The following is a 21,242-nucleotide window of genomic DNA, read 5'->3' on the forward strand; positions in this document are numbered from 1 at the left end:
TTTTAGGAATTTTTTGTTTAAAACAAAACTTTTATACTAATCCCTGAGGTCAAGACACTGGTCTGGTAGTAAGATGAATAAAATCAGTTTCTTGCTTATTTGTTAGGATAGAGTTTACTAACTTCACTCAGAGAATAATTGGGACAGTGGTAAGTCTAAGTGAAAAATTTTCTCCCTCGCTTTCACCACAAGGTTTCGCTTTAAGAGACTTGGAAACTCTTCCCTTTGGAGTTGCTCTTCCCATCAGAGATGCGATTTATCACTGTCGGGAGCAGCCCGCTTCAGACTGGCCGGAAGCTGTTTGCCTCTTGATTGGGCGTCAGGATCTTTCCAAGCAGGCCTGTGAAGGAAACTTGCCCAAAGGGAAATCTGTGAGTATCAGTATGGAAAGTCCATATTCAGATTTAGCCTCAATGAAATCAGAGTAGAAATGTTCTCCATTTTCCTTGAAGTCTTTTTGCAAGTGTATATATCAGATTATCTTTTATATTAGATGCTAGATACGGTTTAAAATTGGATAAATCTTATTAATTGTAAATCGAACATGGGAACAGATTTTGTGAGTGCTCTGTTTTGCCTGGACCTTTCTGTGCCTTGAGTCGGGACAAGTGCCGAGTCAGTAGAGCCGCTACCGTGACTGATTCCCTACTTGTACCATGTTAGTAATTAACTACTTTGTAATTATTATGTGGAAATAGGGAGAGCACATAATGTCCTGAATTTGAATAAATTATAACTACTTTCTCCTTCATACCTTTTTGATGTGTTACATTTCTTAAATTTAACCTTTTACATAGGTGTAAATATATCTTTAATCACATAAAACTGAAGCCCCGGGAAAAAGATTTTTTTGCAGGGGGGCACTAAAGTTGTTTAGAAGCTGTCTTAATGTTACCCCTCCCTCCTCAAACAGTGCCCTTCATCAATGTTCAAATCTGTTTTTTTAAGAATGGGTTCTAAGACCCTACAAATAGAAAGTGAAATATATCGTTATCCTCCTTTTTTTTAAAAATCAGCCTCTTTTAAAACTTAAAAATGGAACTTTTAAAACTTCTTCTAGAACTCCAGTTAACTTAAAAAAAAAAATGGTAGCACTGCATTTCCTCTAAGGATCAAGGAGGATTCAGGGATGGTTATTCCACCCCTGGTGACTTTGGTCCTTTATGTCTCTGAGAAAACAGTGCAGATTTGGCTCATCTCTTATTAACCTTTGAACCAACACATAATAATCAATACACTGTAACTGTTCATAATCCACGTTAGATCTTAGGCTATTAACGCTTCTTCAGGGACTGTTACCAAAATTTATTCCCAACATCAGAGTTGTATAATGAATCTGTGACAGAAGCAGTTTCCATGGGGGATCCCATCTCCAGCAGGGTTGTACCAGCACATCTGTCTTTTAATCTGCACTGAAATAACAACTCTTAGTTGAATTAGCATTTGTCTTGTTTTAAACAGAAAACCAAATTTTTTTTGCTAATAATATGGTTATCTTTACCTTGACCAAGGTAAGTCTTTAGCATTTAGACCTCTTTTCTTAGTGTGAATGAGAACATCATTAGCACTAAAGCCAAATGGTATTGATAATTATTCATCTATATTTATAAGTCATTTTAAGTAATTCTGGCTAAATTCAATTTGTTCAGTTATTTGAGGTTACATTTTATAACTCGTCTCAAATTTATCAGCTATTTGGGTCTATATCTTACTGCTAACTCACCTATTAGAATGTAGTTTCTTTTAAAATTAGGTATTTCATAGGAATTATAATAAATTTTTATCAACTAAAGTCAGACTGATTATCTAGTCATATCTACCTTTATTCTTTTTTCAGGCTAATGTCGCTTCCACATTAAATGTTGCAAAACTTCAGCATTTCACCTAGGAGTTAATCTTTTGTGAAAGGAGTTGAAACTCTGAGAGAAAATGAGATTTCTGCTATTAACATCTATCTTAAAGTCTGACTGAATTATTTGGACTGGGAAGGCTCACAGTAAAGTACATGCTGAGCTTATGAGGACAGAATGATAAGCAAGGAATTAACTCTCCTCACTTGTTTTGCTTCATTTAATCCCTTTCTTTTAAGAAATATAGTTGGAACATACTTAGGAGAAAAAAAAGTGAAAACCAACCATGATTTATTCTACTTAAAGTACGGAAGTGAGAAAGTGTTGTCTGACCTCCTCCAGCCCTTGGTTTATATCCTTCCAGGTTGTTTTCTTCTGCTTCTATTAACTAAAGACAGTATTTAAATTGGTGTTGGTTCTTTAGTGCGTGGGGTTAATATTCTGTTTGCAGTAATTTGTGTCCTTTTTGGAATATTTAGGATATAGTTAGATTTTTACAATTTATTTAGAATATACCTTTCAATGGAATCAGCCTCCCGACTGTTGTCGTGAGTTGAAAGCTTTCCCCTTGGCTCAGTAAAGAATGTTTCCAAGTGGGCAATATAATTATACTTAAAAAAAAAAGATTTTGGGGCTTCCCCGGTGGCGCAGTGGTTGAGAATCTGCCTGCCAATGCAGGGGACATGGGTTCGAGCCCTGGTCTGGGAAGATCCCACATGCTGCGGAGCAACTAGGCCCGTGAGCCACAACTACTGAGCCTGTGCGTCTGGAGCCTGTGCTCCGCGACAAGAGAGGCCGCGATAGTGAGAGGCCCGCTCACCGCTCTGAAGAGTGGCCCCCGCTTGCCGCAACTAGAGAGAGCCCTCGCACAGAAACGAAGACCCAACACAGCCAAAAATAAAAAAATAAATAAATAAAAATTAATCAATTAAAAAAAAAAAAGATTTTTAGGTTAGAGTCCCAGTATGTATTGGGAACCCAAGCCAGCCCTGCTTCGGAATATATTTTTTCTCTGCACTGATGTAGACTTGGTACCTCATCCTGTGTATCCTCATGTTCAGTAAGTGTGTGTTGGCTGGTTTTTAAATTAGTTTTACAACCTAGTCTGTTACTCAGGTGCTCTCATCAGATGTTCCTTCAGGAACAGAAACTGAGGAGGAAGATGACGGCATGAATGACATGAATCAGGAGGTGATGTCGCTAATATGGAGTGAAGACTTAAGGGTGCAGGATGTGCGAAGGCTTCTTCAGAGTGCGCATCCTGTCCGCGTCAACGTGGTGCAGTACCCAGAACTCAGTGACCACGAGTTCATTGAGGAGAAAGAGAACAGGTAAAGGAAAACGTTAACTGCTGTAATTTAAGTAAAAATTTAAATAAAAAATTAAGTACTGCCTCATTTTGTTCAACTGTAAGAATAGGCATGACTGTAGCATTCACACCTCACAGAGTTTCTCCGGGAATCAAGTGGGTCATTTCTACACGGTGCTTAGAACACTGCCCAGTACATAGTAAAGCTCAATGCAGCTAGCGATTATTATCAGAGTTCATTGATTCTATGATGCTGATTTTTTTTTCTTGTACCTTTTACTATTTCTGAAATCAGATTATGTCTTTCAGTCTGTAGGTGTTTGTAGGTGTTATGGTTTAAATGGCAGTGTTTTTTCTTTTTTAGTACCTCCTGAAATAGTGCTGCATCTTAAAATCAGTGGCATCTTAAATGGAAGGGGGGGGATATACTGTTTTTGTTTTCACTATTATAATTTTGTGGATTATGCATAATGTTTCTGCTAAACATGTTATGGAATGTAGTCTGCTGGCCTGATTCTAAATTTGCCTGATTTTGAATTAATGTGGGGCAGTGTTCCCAAAGAATCTTAGGACAGCAAAATTTTCCTCACCAATGAACTAGAAAAGCAGCTATATATATTTACAGTTAGGGAGAGAGGGTGCTTGTGAATAACTTTGTCTGCAGAGAGAATTTCAGCCTCTAGTTAGCCTCAGAAGGAGGAGGGATATTTCTGTGTCTTCAGATATAACTTGTGTTAAGTGTTTCCTGGTTATGAATGCCCCTACTTCCACAGTTTCTGTTTGATGCCATTTATTTTAACGTAGAAACAAATTAAAAAGTAGTGTATTAGTTTCAAAGTATAGCCTGTAGAAGCCATTTTAACCTTGAACATAGTTGACATATAGTACTATTAGTCCTATAAGTCCTCACCATCAAGTAAATGAAACTCCTTCTGTGTTCCCTGGAGACACCTTGAAATCCACTGACCTCCAAAATAGGGACTTGCTTTTTTACCTTGTGTGCAGGCCATGGAGGTGGCACCTGGGCTGTATTCACAAAAAGGATGAGAGGAGGATCCCAGCTAAACTGATAACAGCACAACGAGGAAACCCAACAAATACGATGTTTTCCTCCGAGAGGGTTAGCATCGTTTAGAGTAGAATTATAGGTTTTACTTTTTGAATACTTAGGGAGAGTTGGCTTGGTTTATAGAACAGCTGGTTTTAATTCAAAGCAAATATGAAACAGAAGAAAGAAATGTGTCTCCCCTTTAGAGTTTCTGATGGGAGTAAGAGTATTACAATGAGAACAACCGTGTTTAGATGACTCACTCAAGACTTTGTGTGGATTTACTTTGATGTGGCTTCATCTTGCACAGCACTGCTGCTTTTGAAATACTTGCCTACAGATTACATTCCAGTTTTTTTTGTTTAAAATTTTTTCACATGTTGGTTTTAATTTTAATTATAGATTGCTCCAGTTGTGTCAGCGAACTATGGCTCTTCCAGTAGGACGGGGAATGTTTACCTTGTTTTCATACCATCCTGTTCCAACGGAGCCATTGCCTATCCCTAAGTTGAATTTGACTGGTATGTTAAATTCTGGGCTCAATGAGAAAGGAAAATGGGTATATGTTTAGTGGAGTTCTTTTGAATCATTGTAGTTAAAACCAAAGAAATGCTCTATCCCCCATGATTTTAAATATTGTTAATAGCTACTGTAGTGATTATTGTTAAAGCTACTGTAATGGTTATCAAAGCTCAAATAGCAAATCAAATTAAACATTGAGGGAAGTAGAATATAGCCCATTACTAAATTTTGTTTTTAATGAGACCATTTCAAGATATAAAAAGGCACTGGGGGAAGTTTAGAAAGATACTGTTGAATGGTGAAATTATTGAACTTTAAATAATCTTAAAGTCAATATGTAAAAATATTTAGTCTTAAAATGTCTTGTTATGTCTTAGTATGACTAGATGATGCTTGTACAAAAACAAGAAAATATACTAAGCAAAAACAAAAAATGGTCACTCATAGTAGTCCCAACTTGTTAAGAGTTCACTAGTGTTAAGTAACACTTTGGTTTATTTGTTTCCCAATTTTATGTCTCCATTTTATAATTTTATATTTGTTTATCAGAAAATTTAAACCTGTTTTAGAAATTGTTTTTAAAAATTTACTATATAGTGAGTGAGCATCCTTTTATATCTAGCATATATATATGTGTACAATTACGTATATGTATTTTATACACATTTTTAATCAACAACTTCATTTTTATTTGCTCCAGAATATTTCGCTTAATGGAATATAGTTTATATAAACCACCTGGTATTTTTGGAAATTATTGTTTTTTGCCATTACAAGCGTATTGTTGGGTTATATTTATCTTATTTATTTAGGATAATTGCTTAGATAGAACTCCTAGGGCAGCAAGATTTTAAGACTGATGTAACATTTTGTCAAATTTCGTTTCTGGTTGGTTACATGAGTTTTTACTTCTGCCAGATATAAGGGTACTTATTTCCCAGCGTTACTGATTATAGTGGGTTTTATAGTGCACGTCCACCTGATCTGATTTGAATGTATACTAAATGTGACAGTTGTATACAGCTGAAATTGTTATTGAAAATCCCTTAAAGTATATAGTATATGTGACCCGTACAAAACGTATGTATGATACATACAGTGGTGTATAGGATATAGTCTATGCAAATACCATTCCACCATATTTTGTTACATAAGTAAAAAACCCAGGGTCCCACTGAGATTTGTAAAGAGCTTGTGTTTTTAGCAGCATGCAGAATATGAGATCGGCTAGTGAAGAACACATTCCCGTATCCTATATCACTCCTTTTCTGGAGCCATAATCTCACTGACAGACAAGCAAACAGAGTCACCTTCAGTATTTTAATTGTTCTCTCTCTGAGAGATAAAACAGCTATGGCAGAATCAGAACAATTAGTGAATCTTGATGGAGGGTGCTGTGTATAGGTGTTCATTTTATTAGTCTTTTAACTGAGTGTTTTCATATAAAAGGTTTGGGTGAAAAAGAAAATCTCATGCAAAATTGGCAAATGTTAAAATGTATTAAATCTGGGCGGTAACGCTTGGGTGGATGTTAAAAAGTAAATGCATGAATCATTGTCTCTTTATTTCTGAATGCGTTTAAATTTGCATGATTTAAAATGTATTTATGACATTGATGCAAAGTTTTATTCTTTTAGTCATTCTGGTAGGACCCCCTCCCAGACCAGCACCCCCCCCTCCAAAAAAAAGATGATCTTTAATAATAAAGTATTATTAATAATTAAAAATAAAAGTATATTAATAATAATAAAAATATTATTGTTTTAATAATAAATTCATTTAGGAAAAAAATGTTCACTTGAAATAGTTCCTTAACTGACACTGGTTTGGCCTGTTGTGCTTTTGTATGTAATTATTCTTATTGAAGAAAATTTGCTTTACCCTTTGCCTTTTATTTTCTCTTGTGTATAAATATTATGTCTTATGCATATGTTGAATTGTTGTTTTAGAAATTTTACTTGCTTTTTCATTATTAATCTCTCTGCCCTTTTTGAGAAAGTAAAAGTATAACTCATGAACTTGTCACCAGTGTGGTGCTATCACAGACCAGCATTTGAGTTAGCTCTTAGGTACAAAAAGCAAGTGGTAAATACAAATATATTTTATTTTATGCTTGTGTCTGTGTATGTGTGTGTATGTGTATATAGACTACAAACAAGACACTGTGCATCTAATTAAAATTTACATAACTTTCAGAACTCCTTTAAAACCATATTTTCAAACCTCTAGCAAACTGCATAACTTTATGCAATACAGTAAGTCCCCTACATATGAACGAGTTCAGTTCCGAGAACACGTTCATAAGTCCAATTTGTTCGGAAGTCCAACAAAGTTAGCCTAGGTACCCAACTAACACAATTGGCTACACTGTACCAGCTACATCACTGCTGCTTTTACGCTTGCTTCTGGACATCCTGGCCTTGAAATAAAGATACTGTACTACTGTACTCTATATAGTACTGTACAGTAAAGTACACAGAAGCACAACCACTTGTAGAGGATGCATACACGTGACAGCATACACGTGACAGCATACACCAGATGTGTGAACTAACTTACGTGATTGGACACGCGAACGCACATTTGCATCTTTGAAAGTTAGCAATTTGAAAGTTCGTATGTAAGGGACTTACTGTATTTAGAATATTTATTTTAAATATTCATCCATGACTTGAGCTAATACAGAATATTAAAAATATAGAGATAATTCAGTATTTGCGGGTACGCAGTGTAGTCAAAACACTCAAGAAAAGGCATTCAAAGAGAACATAGCGTCATGAACATTTAATTTATACTGTTCTTCAATAAGTTGACCACAAATTTAAATTTAGTGAATACTCTTTTATGGTTCACTGGGTAACTCAAGTGTATAAAATGTTTTTTATATAGGTATCTTTGAATGCAGTTTGGCATTTTTACCAATAGCTTGTAGTTAGATTTCTATATCATATAGAGAGATGTATAGATAAGAGATAGAGCAAATTTATAAAGCTCCTTGTCTTTTTTAAAAATATCATTTTTCCGTAACATCCAGAGAAAAAGATGGGATGGCACATTTGAAATTAACATCATTGTTGTCAATCACATGTTGGAATTATTATTCATGTAGTTTGTGATGTTAATTTTCATTTTATTTTTCAGTGAGCTTCCTGCTGTTTGAAAGAAAGCTTTCAAAGCAGTGGGTATCCTAATCAGATCTGTACACAGTTATATTGGTATCAGTTATCTTATTATAGTCCCATATATTTTAGCAGAAAGGACAGTGAATTATTTTATACAGTTAAGGTTTTTCCACCTTGCATCAAGTTTGACTCACATGTATAAAACTTTAAGTATGCGTAGTAACCTAACATCATTCCAGGTATTATGGGGTTAAGGGTATTGAATGTAGAAAAGTGATCTCTGTTCTCAGAGAATCTAAATGTAGCAATTTTGGTTTCTGAATTTTTGTTCTCTCAATTTTAAATTTTGTTTGCCTGAATAGGGCGGGCACCCCCTCGGAACACAACAGTAGACCTGAACAGTGGCAACATCGATGTGCCTCCCAACATGACCAGCTGGGCCAGCTTCCATAACGGCGTGGCTGCCGGCCTGAAGATAGCCCCTGCCTCCCAGATCGACTCAGCCTGGATTGTCTACAATAAGCCCAAGCACGCCGAGTTAGCCAATGAGTATGCTGGCTTCCTCATGGCCCTGGGTCTGAACGGGCACCTTACCAAGCTGGCTACTCTCAACATCCATGACTACCTGACCAAGGTGAGAACTCGTGCTGCCAGCTCCTGGCATTGTGCCTCCCCTGGGCTATTACAGCAGCTCCTAGTTGTTCTGTTTGCTCTTCTTCAGTCTTGTACCTCTAAGTGCATTCTTCTCATAGCAGGCAGAGAAATCTTTCTAAAGTGTAAATCGGAATATATCACTTCCCTGGTCAAACTGTTCAGTGATCTTCCATTGCTCTTAATGTACATTCTAGGAGCCTGTGTGATCCTACTCACTTCCCCAGCCTTACTTTGTGCTTCTCTTTTCCTTGCTCCCTATGTTCCAGCCGTAGAGACGGATTGTGTTAGCTCCTTGGCAGACCAAACTCTTTCTCTTGGCCTAAATTTTTCCACTTCTATGCCAAAGAAGTTCACCCATATGAAGTACACAATTCAGTGGTTTTTATTATATTCACAGAGTTGTGCATCCATTACCACTGTTAATTTTAGAACATCTTCATCACCCCATGAAGGAACCCCCTACCTAGTAGCAGTCACTCTCTGTTCCCCTTTCCTTCCAGCCCCTGGCAAACTGCTAATCTACTTGCTGTCTCTATGGATTTGCCTACCATGGACATTTCATATAAATGGAACCAAACAATATATGGTCTTTTATGACTGGCTTCTTTTGCTTACTGTAATGTTTTCAAGGGTTGTCTATGTTGTACCATGTATTAGTACTTCATTCCTTTTTATTGCTGAATAGATATTCATTGTATGGATATACCATATTTTATTCTTCCATTCATCAGTTGATGGATACTTGAGTTATTACTACTTTTTGACTATTATGAATAATGCTACTGTGAACATTTATATACACATTTTTGTGTGGATGAATGTTTTCATTTCTCTTGGGTGTATTCCTAGGAGTGGAATTGCTGCGTCATACGGTATCTCTTTGTTTTAAAGTTTGAAGAACTACCAAATTGTTTTCCAGAGTGGCTGCACCATTTTGTAATCCCACCAGCAATACATAAGGGTTCCAATTTCTCTGCACTCTTGCCAACACTTGTTATTATCTGTCTTCTTAATTATAGTCATCCTAGTAGGTGTGAAGTAATATCTCAGTGTGGTTTTGATTTGCATTTATTTCCCTGATGGCTAATGATATTGAACATCTTTACATGTGCTCATTGGTCATTTGTATGTCATCTTTGGAGAAATGTCTATTTAAATCCTTTGCTTATTTTCTAATTGGCTGTCTTTGTTGTTGAGTTGTAAGAGTTCCTTATGTAATCTGAATACCAGTCCATTAACAGATACATGATTTGCAAAAATTTTCTGCCATTGTGTTGTCTTTTGACTTTCTGATGGTGTCTTTGAAGCACAAAAGTTTTAAATTTTGATGAAGTCCAGTTCATCTACTTTTTCTTTGGTTACTGTGCATTTGATGTCATATCTAAGAAGTTACTGCCTAGCCCAAGATCACTTGGATTTATATCTATTACATAGATTTACACCTATGTTTTCTTCTAAGAGTTCTTTTTTTGCTTTTAGTTACATCTTACTTGAAGTTAATTTTTATGTATGATGTCAGGAAGGGGTCCAATTTCATTCTTTTGCAAGTGGCTGTATAGTTATCACAGCATCATTTTTTGAAAAAACTTCTTTTCCCATTGAATTGTCTTGGCACCCTTGTAGTCAATTGAATATCAATGTGAGGGTTTTTTAAAAATCATCTCAGCGTCATTTACATGTTTTTCCATCACCTGTCATCATTCTCTCTCACTTTCTAAATTTGAGTGCCCTCCCTTCTTGCCACTTTGCCTGGCTAATTTGTACTCATTCTATTGTAAATTTTACTTTTTAAAGATTCTAAATAATTCTCCAGTCCCTTCTAATCTAAAGTAGGCTCTGTTAAAATACTCTTTCATAATCTTTATACTTTTTCATTTGATGAGTTTTCAATAATATATATATTTTTAGTTTAACACTTTCCCTTCCCCAAGGGCACTAACTTCATCAGTACAAGGACCCTGCCTGTTTAGTTTGCTTGTGTATTCTCGGAGCTTCTCACTGTGCCTGTCACAGTACTGGCAGGCAGTATTTTATTTAAAACTACATATTTGTTTTGGTAGTGACTTAAGTCTCATTCTGTTTTCTGTCTTAGGGTCATGAGATGACAAGCATTGGACTGCTCCTTGGTGTTTCTGCTGCTAAGCTAGGCACCATGGATATGTCGATTACACGGCTTCTTAGCATCCACATTCCCGCTCTCCTGCCCCCAACGTCCACAGAGCTTGATGTTCCTCACAACGTCCAAGTGGCTGCAGTGGTTGGCATCGGCCTTGTTTATCAAGGGACAGCTCATAGGCATACCGCAGAAGTCTTGTTGGCTGAAATAGGTATGGCATTAATAGCGCTGTGGTTTCGTAAGTGTATTTTTACCATTCCACAGGAACCAAAGTAAAAATGAAAGTAATAGTAAGATTATAAAAATTAAGGAAAAAATAGTAGCTTTTGTGAGCATAGAATGAGCTATACTAACAAAGAAAAAAACTACAAAGTAATGTTTTCCAAGGCTGATGTTGCTATGCAGGTTATTGGTCTGCATACTTACTTGGCCAGCCCATTATTGAGCTCCAGTGGTCCCATTTAACGAGGTAGCCTAAGGTCTTAATCACATGGGAGCATGCTGCTTGTCCCGCTCTGTCTTTGCCAGGCAATGTCTAGCAATGGTCTACACTTAAAATTCAGAGTTGATTGTTTTGATCCCTAAGAGCACAATGTTTATTCTGTTGGACAACAACGCTTCTAACAGAATGGAAGTGATTGACTCCGGCTTTCCTCTATATGCTGGTGGGTATGTTCATGATAAAAGGCATTTTTTATGTTTTCTCCTAAGTCTACATCTTTTGGAAATGTGTCTTAACGTGTTGTCATCTTTTTCAGAGAAATGGAAATGCTATTAGCATTATTGGTACGTTCAGTAATTTAGATACATACTTGCATGTCTTGTTCTATCCTGTTCAGGATCTTTCTACATATATTTCAGGATAGCCACAAAATTTGCCCAGGCATCTCTGCTTCAGGCTGTAGATCTGTGGGTCTGCTGCTCAGACTCTGCTCCAAATGCCTTATTCTGGGACCCAGGCTTCTTTTATGGTGATGACAGAAGGGCAAGAGGGAGAACCAAATAATGGAAGTGCATTTCAGGCCTTTGCTTACATTGTGCCAGCCAGGATCCTAGTTCAAAGCCAGTCACACATTCAGGTACAGAGGAAACTCTGTCAGGAGTGTGGATGTGTATATAACTGGCACTGTAGGGCAGTGAAGAATTGGAGTCAACAATGTAGTCAACTACAGTGATGAAATAAATTATTCACAGAACTAAAATTTTCCTGTCAGCAATATATGTAATAGCATAAGTGATTGGTCTGAGAAACACTTATTCAGAAGATACTCAGGATTGGCTTTTAAAGCTTGTTCATCTGCAAGGTGTAATTAACATTCTTTGGCTATATCATAATGATATCTAATGGTGGCAACATTATACATATCTCACAGCCATAGTACACCTCTTTCATATTGTATACAGAAGATTTCATCTGGATTCATATGCATATGCTCTTTTGTATAATTACAGTCAGAATGTACATACTGTTTTTGTACTGCCCTTTTCATATATCATTGTCATAAATGGCTTTTAAAATTAATTTTATATTGTGGAATAGCTCATTGAGTTGGTTTTCTATAAATTGCCTAATCATTGTCTTATTTTCAGGACTTTTAGGTGGTTTTTAATTCTTTGCTAATTAAGCAAAAAACATTACACTGATTACTTGTTTATAATTTTTCTTTCTTTTTAAAAAAATTTTTTTCCTGGGGATGAAATTCCAGGAATGTGAACTTTTTTTTGGTTGAAGGTGTCTTTATATATAATACATTTTGCTGCCCTAAAAGGGGTGGAGTTAGAATTAGGGGGTACTTTTTAAAGTATGAATTTTGCATCCAGGCAAACTTAGAGCATCAATACAGAGAAATTCTATCATAGTAAGGCTCAGTATTATATAGATTCAAAATACATGTCTGGATGCATAATATTTAACATTCTTAAAAACTTAAAGGAAGTGTCCTTCCTGTTCCTTATCAGTATTTGAACATGTTTTCACCACATCTAATGAATAGATTTGAAGCTAACAAAGTAAGAACAAAAGGAAAGAAATTACAAATTGAAGCTTTTTTGAGCATCCCTCCCCTTTAAAAAATTTTTCCCCTTTTTTAGTAATTTTTTTTTTTTTTTATTATAAAACTCAAGGTTTGACAGTATTTTAAAGTGATTGCTTTCAAATTGGCAAATTAGAAGAACCATGTTTGGGGTTTATTTTGTGATAAATGGATAGTTGTGGACACCATTTGTGATAACGTCAGATCTTTCTGAGTGGGGTTATATTGAATCCATAGTTCTTACGCAACTTACTAGAAAGTTAACTCTAAAACTTTTACGAGTTAGGATTTTAAGAGGCCAGTTTGAACTGTGTTACTTTCTGTTTTATAGGACGACCCCCTGGTCCTGAAATGGAATACTGCACGGACAGAGAGTCTTACTCTTTGGCTGCTGGCTTGGCCCTGGGCATGGTTTGCTTGGGGGTAAGCAGAGTCTGTGCCTGCAGATGCTTCAGTTACAAATTCTGCTTCTTGAGACAAGTAGCCTTGACACTTTACTCTGAATACCACTCTGCCTTACTGTGACTTAACTTACTGTGATTCTCAGCTCTTTCTTCTTTCTGGATATTTTTCAAAGTGCCAGATTTGGGAATGGAGAGAAATTGTAGTGAAGAATGGGGCTTTAAGGTTTCTTCCCCCCTGGCTTAGATATAAGTGTTTATGAATGAACTAAGGGAATGAAGTTTCTCGAAAAGAGTTCAAGACGTAAGATGAAGAAATGACAGTTCACTCAGTAAGAAAACAGAAAAAAGTGAAAATGGGTGTATGATGGGGAGCCTTAAGAGTCTGTAGGACTAGAGATAAACCAGAACTCTCTTTTGGTGCCCTGGTGTTCACTAGGTATCCCAGAACGTTGCCACAATAGCAGCTGCTTCATGACAGAATGCAGTATCATTCTGACTCCCCATCTTTAACCCCATCCAGTAGACGTAGTGTAGGGTTACCAGAAACATTAAATGACTATGTCAGCTGGAATGTGGGTCCTTTGAAGAACCACCAATACAGTATTATACTGAAACTGAATTATATAAAGAAAGTCGACTGTCGTTTAGGCTTTTGACTCTTCACATTTGGCACATGAACTAAAGAGGCAGATAAAACAATGGAAAAGCGTCATACTGGGAATTGGGACGTGAATTCTGGTCCTGACCAGTGAGTCCTGACATCATATAACTACAGTATTTTCTAGTAGTTAAGCAGCTCGATAGACTGTGGAACCAGACTGCCTTGTTTTATATCCACTGCTGCTCCTTACTAGCTATGTAACCTTGGGCGTAATCTCTTTGTGCCTCCCTTTCCTCACCTGTAAAATAGTAGCTATTTGATCGAATTGTCATATTAAGTAAGTTAATCCATGTTAAACATGCAGAATCATGCCTGGAAGAGCGTTAAGCGTTCAGTAAGTTATTATTATGGTTATTATTGCTGGAATAGTTCATAGGTACATTGATGAAAGGATTCAGGTGTTCATAGTTCAGGTTTCATTTACCTACCTAATATTTTCTTTAACTGTTAAATGCAGTTAATGCAGTTAACTGTATTTTGAAGCCTTTATGTATTTTATGAAATGAAAGTATTAACTTGCCTGTGTATGTATTATAATTTTTAATGTGAATTATTAATAGACTGAGTATTAACTCATGAGATTTTAGTTGATAAAAAACCCAGAAGACTGGCTTTGAAGTTAGTTTATTGTTTTCTTTGTTATGGGTATGTGTTATGGATCTTATTCTGTAAAATTTCCTTTCACTTGTCTGTTACTTCGTTTACAGCACGGCAGTAATTTGATAGGCATGTCTGATCTCAATGTGCCCGAGCAGCTTTATCAGTACATGGTTGGAGGCCATAGGCGCTTTCAAGCAGGGATGCACAGGGAGAAACATAAATCTCCAAGTTATCAAATCAAAGTAAGTCCAAATCAAGCAACAGATCAAACTTCTGGAAGCTAAGAAGTTAATTTGAAAATAGTAGTTTTCATACCAACATTTGTAAATATGTTAATTTTAAGCATAGGCTAGTATTCAGAAGAATCTTATAGTAATTCAAAGCTCTTTTACACAAACTTTTCTTTTGATAGGAAGGAGATACCATAAATGTGGATGTAACTTGTCCAGGTGCCACTCTCGCTTTGGCCATGATCTACTTAAAAACCAATAACAGGTACCGCATCTCCCCACCCCATCCCTTGCCATGACCATGTGACTTCCTTTCTGACCTCAGTAGTAAAACTAAATTATCTTACTGTGTTTACCTCTCCTGTGCTAGATCAGCCTGATTTTAGTGCTCTCAGATACTACAAGTTATATAGAGTTTTATCTAGAAATAATACATTTGGTTATTTTAATGGTATTTGATAATACAGTTGCCAGTTTCTGTTCACTTTTATTTTATAGTTGATGTCACTGACAATCAAACAATGTCTAAGTTCCTTTTCATTAATTTTGCTTGTTGTTATGAGGCCTGGGTAAATCAGAAGTACTTAGCATTATTATATCCCTGGTTACCATTCATAAAAATGGTTTCTGCTTAGTTCAAGAGCTTTCTTAATAGCTATTCCTTCTGCCTCCCCAAGCCCTGTAATTAGTGCTGACACTTGAAAGTAGATGTTTGGCGTTTATTGTTTTACGTTTTGTATAGAAGAGTAAGTTGGGTTTTAAGTCTTTTAATTTAAAAAACATTTTAAGATTAAAGAAATGGTCCAATGTTGTAAATTCCTTTTTTAGACAAAGTGAATGTTTGCAAAATTAACAAAGTGGTTAAAAACAGGTTTATTCATCTACTTTTTGGATGAAAGTATATGACATTGCTTTCTTGGCACTGGAGATGTTTCATTTAACAAAAGAAAGCTAAAAATATCTGCCCTTAGGAAACTTATAGTAAGACATACATACATACTAAATATTACGTTGGAGGAGGTGAAGTACTATGGGAAAAAATAGACAGTGGTTGGAGTGGAAAGAAAATTCTTGAAATCTGTCTTGTGATCTTGGTGATCTTATTCTCTACTTGAGCAATAACGCTTACTGGTATCCACCACCAACAGATCCATTGCAGATTGGCTCCGAGCTCCCGACACCATGTATTTGCTGGACTTTGTGAAGCCAGAATTTCTCTTACTTAGGGTATGGTACTTGGCAATTTTTAATTTTTGTTAACATGAGGTGTCTATAAAATGTCTCCACAAGGGAGCTTTACTGTTAATCCATCATGTATATATATAATTGGTAGTGTTCTTTTGAAATTTCCCAAATATAACTGTAGGAATTGCCAGGAAAGGCAACCACCTTGATATATAATACTTGGAGTGACATTTTAACGTTTCACATTATTATTCAAAACTTCCTAATAAGTAACAAGACACTGGGGCTTCATTACTACTTTATTTTACATTCTTTCATTATTATTAAGAATGCAATAATACTATTAAGGGTATAATTAGTTACAGTAACTGTTTGACATAAATTTGATTCAGATTTTCCCTTTTCTACAATGTTTATGCTTTTAGCATATGAAAGGCTTTAAATTATGTAGACAGATCTATGTATGATTCTTTTTGTTATGATTTTTCTTCTATGGAGCAAGTTTTAAAAACTTCTCTCCAAATGATCAAGTCAATTTGAGATTTTTTGAGATAAATGTAAATCTTCAGTTTATTTTAATGAGTGGCTTAGGTTGATACTGTATACTTTGTTTTTCAAAATTTTCATCAGTTGGGAACTAATTCTTAAACTGTTCTATTAAGAGTATTATCATTGTTACAAAATCTATGAACTTTGCCTGCTGTAATTAATTTTTCTGTATTGCATTTTTTAAGACGCTTGCTCGATGCCTGATTTTGTGGGATGATATTTTACCAAATTCCAAGTGGGTTGATAGCAACGTTCCTCAAGTACGTATGTATAATAAATATTATTATATCTTTAATCACATAAAATTATGATTTCCTGTGGGATTTTCTAAAACCCTATAAAATACTTTTTCTTTTGAAGGCAATAGTGATGGTTATGATTACTATATTTCTTGAAAACTTAGGAACTTTCATTTAAGATTGTATGCTGAGCACAGACCACAGCCTTCCTTTTTCGGTTACAGAGCACTAGAAATGGTGATTTTTAAAAATTAAATGTATCAAAGAACTCTAAAAAAGTATTTTTGACATTTTTATCCTAAATAAGGATACATTTATCTAAAATACTGTTGTACTTTGTGACAGTTTTTTATCTTGTATGTAAGAAGTTGTTTTAATTACTTTATGGCATATTTACGCAATAAGCCAGATAGTTAAAAATAAACAGACTCTTCTGTAAAAACTCCAAATCAGATATTGTAAGTATTGTAACTAAATATTGCCCTTTAATTAACTGTCCATGTCCTCAGTACCTTTTTTTTTGGTTTGTTTGTTTAATTATTTATTTATTTATTTATTTATTTATTTATTTGGCTGTGTTGGGTCTTCATTTCTGTGCGAGGGCTTTCTCTAGTTGTGGCAAGTGGGGGCCGCTCTTCATCGCGGTGCGTGGGCCTCTCACTATCGTGGCCTCTCTTGTTGCGGAGCACAGGCTCCAGACGCACAGGCTCAGTAGTTGTGGCTCACGGGCCCAGTTGCTCCGCGGCATGTGGGATCCTCCCAGACCAGGGCTCGAACCCGTGTCCCCTGCATTGGCAGGCAGACTCTCAACCACTGCGCCACCAGGGAAGCCCCCTCAGTACCTTTTTATTTAGAAAATAAATCTGTTTATCCTTCAGAATGCTAGAGTGCTCCCTCCAATGTTTTAATAAGAAAATTTCAAAATAAAGGCTGAAAGAACTTTATACAAACACCCATACAACCAATTAGATTTTACAATTAATATTTTACTGTATAAACTTGTTTAATCACATATCTATCCATTTATCTCTTCCTCTATCCAGCCCATTATTTTTTGATGAATTTCAAAGTTAGTTACAGATAGTCATACACTTTTCCCTAAGTACTTCAGCATGTGTGTTATTAACTAGAATTCAGTATTTACCTCTTTTCTTTTCCTTTTAAGGTAAAATTTGTATATAATGAACTGCACAAATTTTAATTATACTATTTGATACGATTCAACTAATGCATAAGTTCATGGAAACAAACCTTTATCCAAATGGTCAGAAGTTCCCTTCCCACTCAGTCTGTGCACTCACTCCGCACCCCCAAGACAACCAATTTTCTGATTTTTTTCTCCAAAATATATTAGTTTGCCCGATATAGAACTTTATATTAATGGAATCACAATGTATACCCTTTTGTATAAGACTTCTTTCACTCAGCATGATTTTGAGACACCATTGAGTATATCAGTAGTTCAACCTTTTTATTGTTAAGTAGTATCCCATTGTATGAATATACCACAGTTTCTTTTTTCATTCTCTTTTTTGTTGGATGCCTGGACTCGTTCCAGGTTTTGGTACCGTAAATATTTGTATGCAAATATACATGTGGATTTATGTTTTAGTTTCTCTTGAGTAAATACTTAGGATTGGAATTACTGAGGCATAGAGTAGCGGTATGTTTAGTTTTTTAAGGACTGGTAAACGTTTTTCCGAAGACGTTGCACCATTTAACTCTTGGACCAACAGTGTACGAGAATGCTGGCTGTTGCCTGTCCTGCAGCTGCTGCACATCTTGCCAGTATTTGGTGGTGTTAGTCTTTTTAATTTTAGCTCTGCTGGTCAATATGTAATGATACCTTATTGTAGTTTCAGTTTGCATGTTGAAAACATTCTCATTTGCTTATTGCTTCTTCATATATCTTTTTTTAATGAAATGTCTATTTATATCTTTTGCCCATTAAAAAATTTTTTGTATTGTTTATCTTTTTATTACTGAGATGTTAGAATTTTTTATATATTCTGGAAACCTATCCTATGTCAGATAAATGTTTTGCAAATATCCCTCCTAATCTGACTTGCCCATTCATTTTCTTAGTACTATTTTTGATGAGTAGAAAATTTTTAAAATGTGATAATGTCTAATTTATCAACTTTTAATTTTATGGTTGTTTTTTGTGTCCTCTGGAAAAAATATTTGCCTAGCCTGAAGATTTATTTTTTTCTAAAAGCCCTGATGTTTTAGCTTTTATGTATAATTACATAATTCATCTCAAAGTAATTTTGTTTATGGTACGAGGATAAGGGTTAAGGTTTTCATTTTAAAAAATATAGATATTTAGTTGTGCCAACACTGTTTGTTGAAAACACCTTCTCCTTATTGTATTCCTGTGCCTCCTTTGTCAAAAATTAGATGAGTGGTCTTTTTTTTTAACATCTTTATTGGAGTATAACTGCTTTACAATGGTGTGTTAGTTTCTGCTTTATAACAAAGTGAATCAGTTATACATATACATATGTTCCCATATCTCTTTCCTCTTGCGTCTCCCTCCCTCCCACCCTCCCTATCCCACCCCTCTAGGTGGTCACAAAGCACCGAGCTGATCTCCCTGTGCTATGCGGCTGCTTCCCACTAGCTATCTATTTTACATTTGGTAGTGTATATATGAGATGACTGGTCTTTTATTCTTTTTCTGTCTTTTCTACAGATTGCATAGTTTCTATTGATTTATCTTTCTGTTCATTCACTCTTACTTCAGGCATTTTATTTTCCTATTAAGTACATGAAGTGAATTTTAAAATTACATTTACTGTACTTTTTAGTTGTTTTTCCTTTTTTTTTAATAATTTCTACTTTTTTTGATGAGATTTTCTGTGTTTTCACTCATTATGGGCATACTGTCCTTCTAGTTAGAAGAGCTGCTTTAAAATCCTTCTCTTCTAATGCCAACAGTGTGGTCATTTCGGGATTGTTTTCCATGGTCTTTTCTCCTGAGAATATGTTGCATTTCTTCTTATGTTAAGTAATTTTGATTTGTATCTGGGACATTGTGCATGTTGTTTTTTGAAGACTCTAGTTTCTGTTGTATTCCTCTAAAGAGTGTTGATACATATGTACATACATACATATCTCTGTGTGTGTATTTGTGTACACACACACACACATACACACACACACAAATACATTTTGTTTTAAAGCAGGCAGTTAGTTTACTTGTAATCAAATGTCAAACCCTGTCTCTTGTCTGCCGGTTCTAATTTTAGTTCAGTTCTTTTATCCTCTGGAGGCTGAGTCTGCCCTGATCACACATGGTTCATGGGTCAGGCAGACATTTAACTCCCAGCACATTTAGATGTCAGAGATAGCAGTTCCTTTTGGAAAGTAAATGTACATTGTAGGATGAAAACATACTTTTTCTTCATTCAGCATATGTTTGTTGAACCTTTGCAAATGCAAGTCACCATACTAAATTCTATGGTGCATTTAAGATGCATCTGACACGTAGACTGCCTTCGAGAAAACTTTATTTTACTAAATTTATTAAATTTGGTTTACAAAGTGAAGTTAAACATGTACACAAGTAACTGTATTCTCAAATGGAAGGTGAAAATTCTTGTCAGTTCTTTTTTTAAACTTTTGTGGAAATGTAGTCTTTGGACTTCTTTTAAAAAAATATTTATTTATTTGGCTGTGCTGGGTCTTAGTTGTGGAACGTGGGATCTTTGTTGCAGCATGTGGAATCTTTAGTTGTGGCATGTGGTCTCTTACTTGTGGCATGCAGGCTCTTAGTTGTGGCATGTGGGATCTAGTTCCCTGACCAGGGATTGAACCGGGGCCCCCTGCATTTGGAGCATGGAGTCTTAACCACTGGACCACCAGGGAAGTCTTTTGGACTTTTAATACAAAGTTATCTCTCTGATATTTATTTTACTTCAGACTTAATAATTTTAAATTTGGTCTTTATTACATCAGGGATACACAATAGGACATATAATAAGTTCACAGTTCTGTTGGTTGGTATTGCCTGTCACTCTCCACTTTCTCCTAGTTCTCGCCCACTCATCTCATTGATTCTGTAGCAGGGTCCCTTGTAGGGAGCAATTTAGCATCAAAGGTGGGATTAAAAAGGTCACTTTGTAAACTACTTATTTGTTTGAATTTAAGGCATGTGTCAAATACAATAACTAGCATCTTCATAGGACTTTTTCCTTCATAAAAAGCTTTCCTCTACAGCCTAATGTTTTTCTTTTTTGCGGTGTTGTGCTATAAATTGTTCAAGTATCGCCCCCATTGTATGGGTGGGAATGATGTACTACTTTTTTTTTAAAAATTATTTATTTTATTTATTTATTTATTTTGGCTGCGGTGGGTCTTCGTTGCTGCGCACAGGCTTTCTCTAGTTGTGGCGAGCGGGGGCTACTCTTCATTGCGGTGCGCGGGCTTCTCATTGCGGTGGCTTCTCTTGTTGCAGAGCATGGGCTCTAGGCACGCGGGCTTCCGTAGTTGTGGCTCATGGGCTCTAGAACACAGGCTCAGTAGTTGTGGCGCACGGGCTTAGTTGCTCTGTGGCATGTGGGATCTTCCCGGACCAGGGCTCGAACCCGTGTCCCCTGCGTTGGCAGGCGGATTCTTAGCCACTGTGCCACCAGGGAAGCCCCTGATGTACTACTTTTGATTATCTGTTTGTGTATCTGTTAGACCATGAACTTCTCAAGGCCAGCTACCGTGTCTT

The 21,242-nt window shown here is 36.0% G+C and overlaps 1 protein-coding gene across 5 annotated transcripts in view; it reads left to right on the top strand.

The window, feature by feature from the left end:
* Positions 1–21,242, top strand: part of ANAPC1 (anaphase promoting complex subunit 1) — a 99,137-nt gene that overhangs the window by 46,201 nt on the left and 31,694 nt on the right. For 4 of the 5 annotated variants that reach the window (XM_068564315.1, XM_068564316.1, XM_068564314.1 and 1 more), the window contains exons 25-34: positions 193–371; positions 2,955–3,181; positions 4,610–4,728; positions 8,214–8,485; positions 10,598–10,832; positions 12,986–13,077; positions 14,427–14,561; positions 14,732–14,814; positions 15,698–15,776; positions 16,469–16,543. In XM_068564315.1, coding sequence (XP_068420416.1) covers positions 193–371; positions 2,955–3,181; positions 4,610–4,728; positions 8,214–8,485; positions 10,598–10,832; positions 12,986–13,077; positions 14,427–14,561; positions 14,732–14,814; positions 15,698–15,776; positions 16,469–16,543 — 1,496 coding nt within the window. The remainder of the gene's footprint in view (positions 1–192; positions 372–2,954; positions 3,182–4,609; positions 4,729–8,213; positions 8,486–10,597; positions 10,833–12,985; positions 13,078–14,426; positions 14,562–14,731; positions 14,815–15,697; positions 15,777–16,468; positions 16,544–21,242) is intronic. The other variant, XM_068564318.1, reaches the window with a different exon arrangement.

This window comes from Eschrichtius robustus, chromosome 15 (assembly GCF_028021215.1).
Source record: "Eschrichtius robustus isolate mEscRob2 chromosome 15, mEscRob2.pri, whole genome shotgun sequence".
In the NCBI taxonomy this organism is placed as follows: Eukaryota; Metazoa; Chordata; class Mammalia; order Artiodactyla; family Eschrichtiidae; genus Eschrichtius; species Eschrichtius robustus.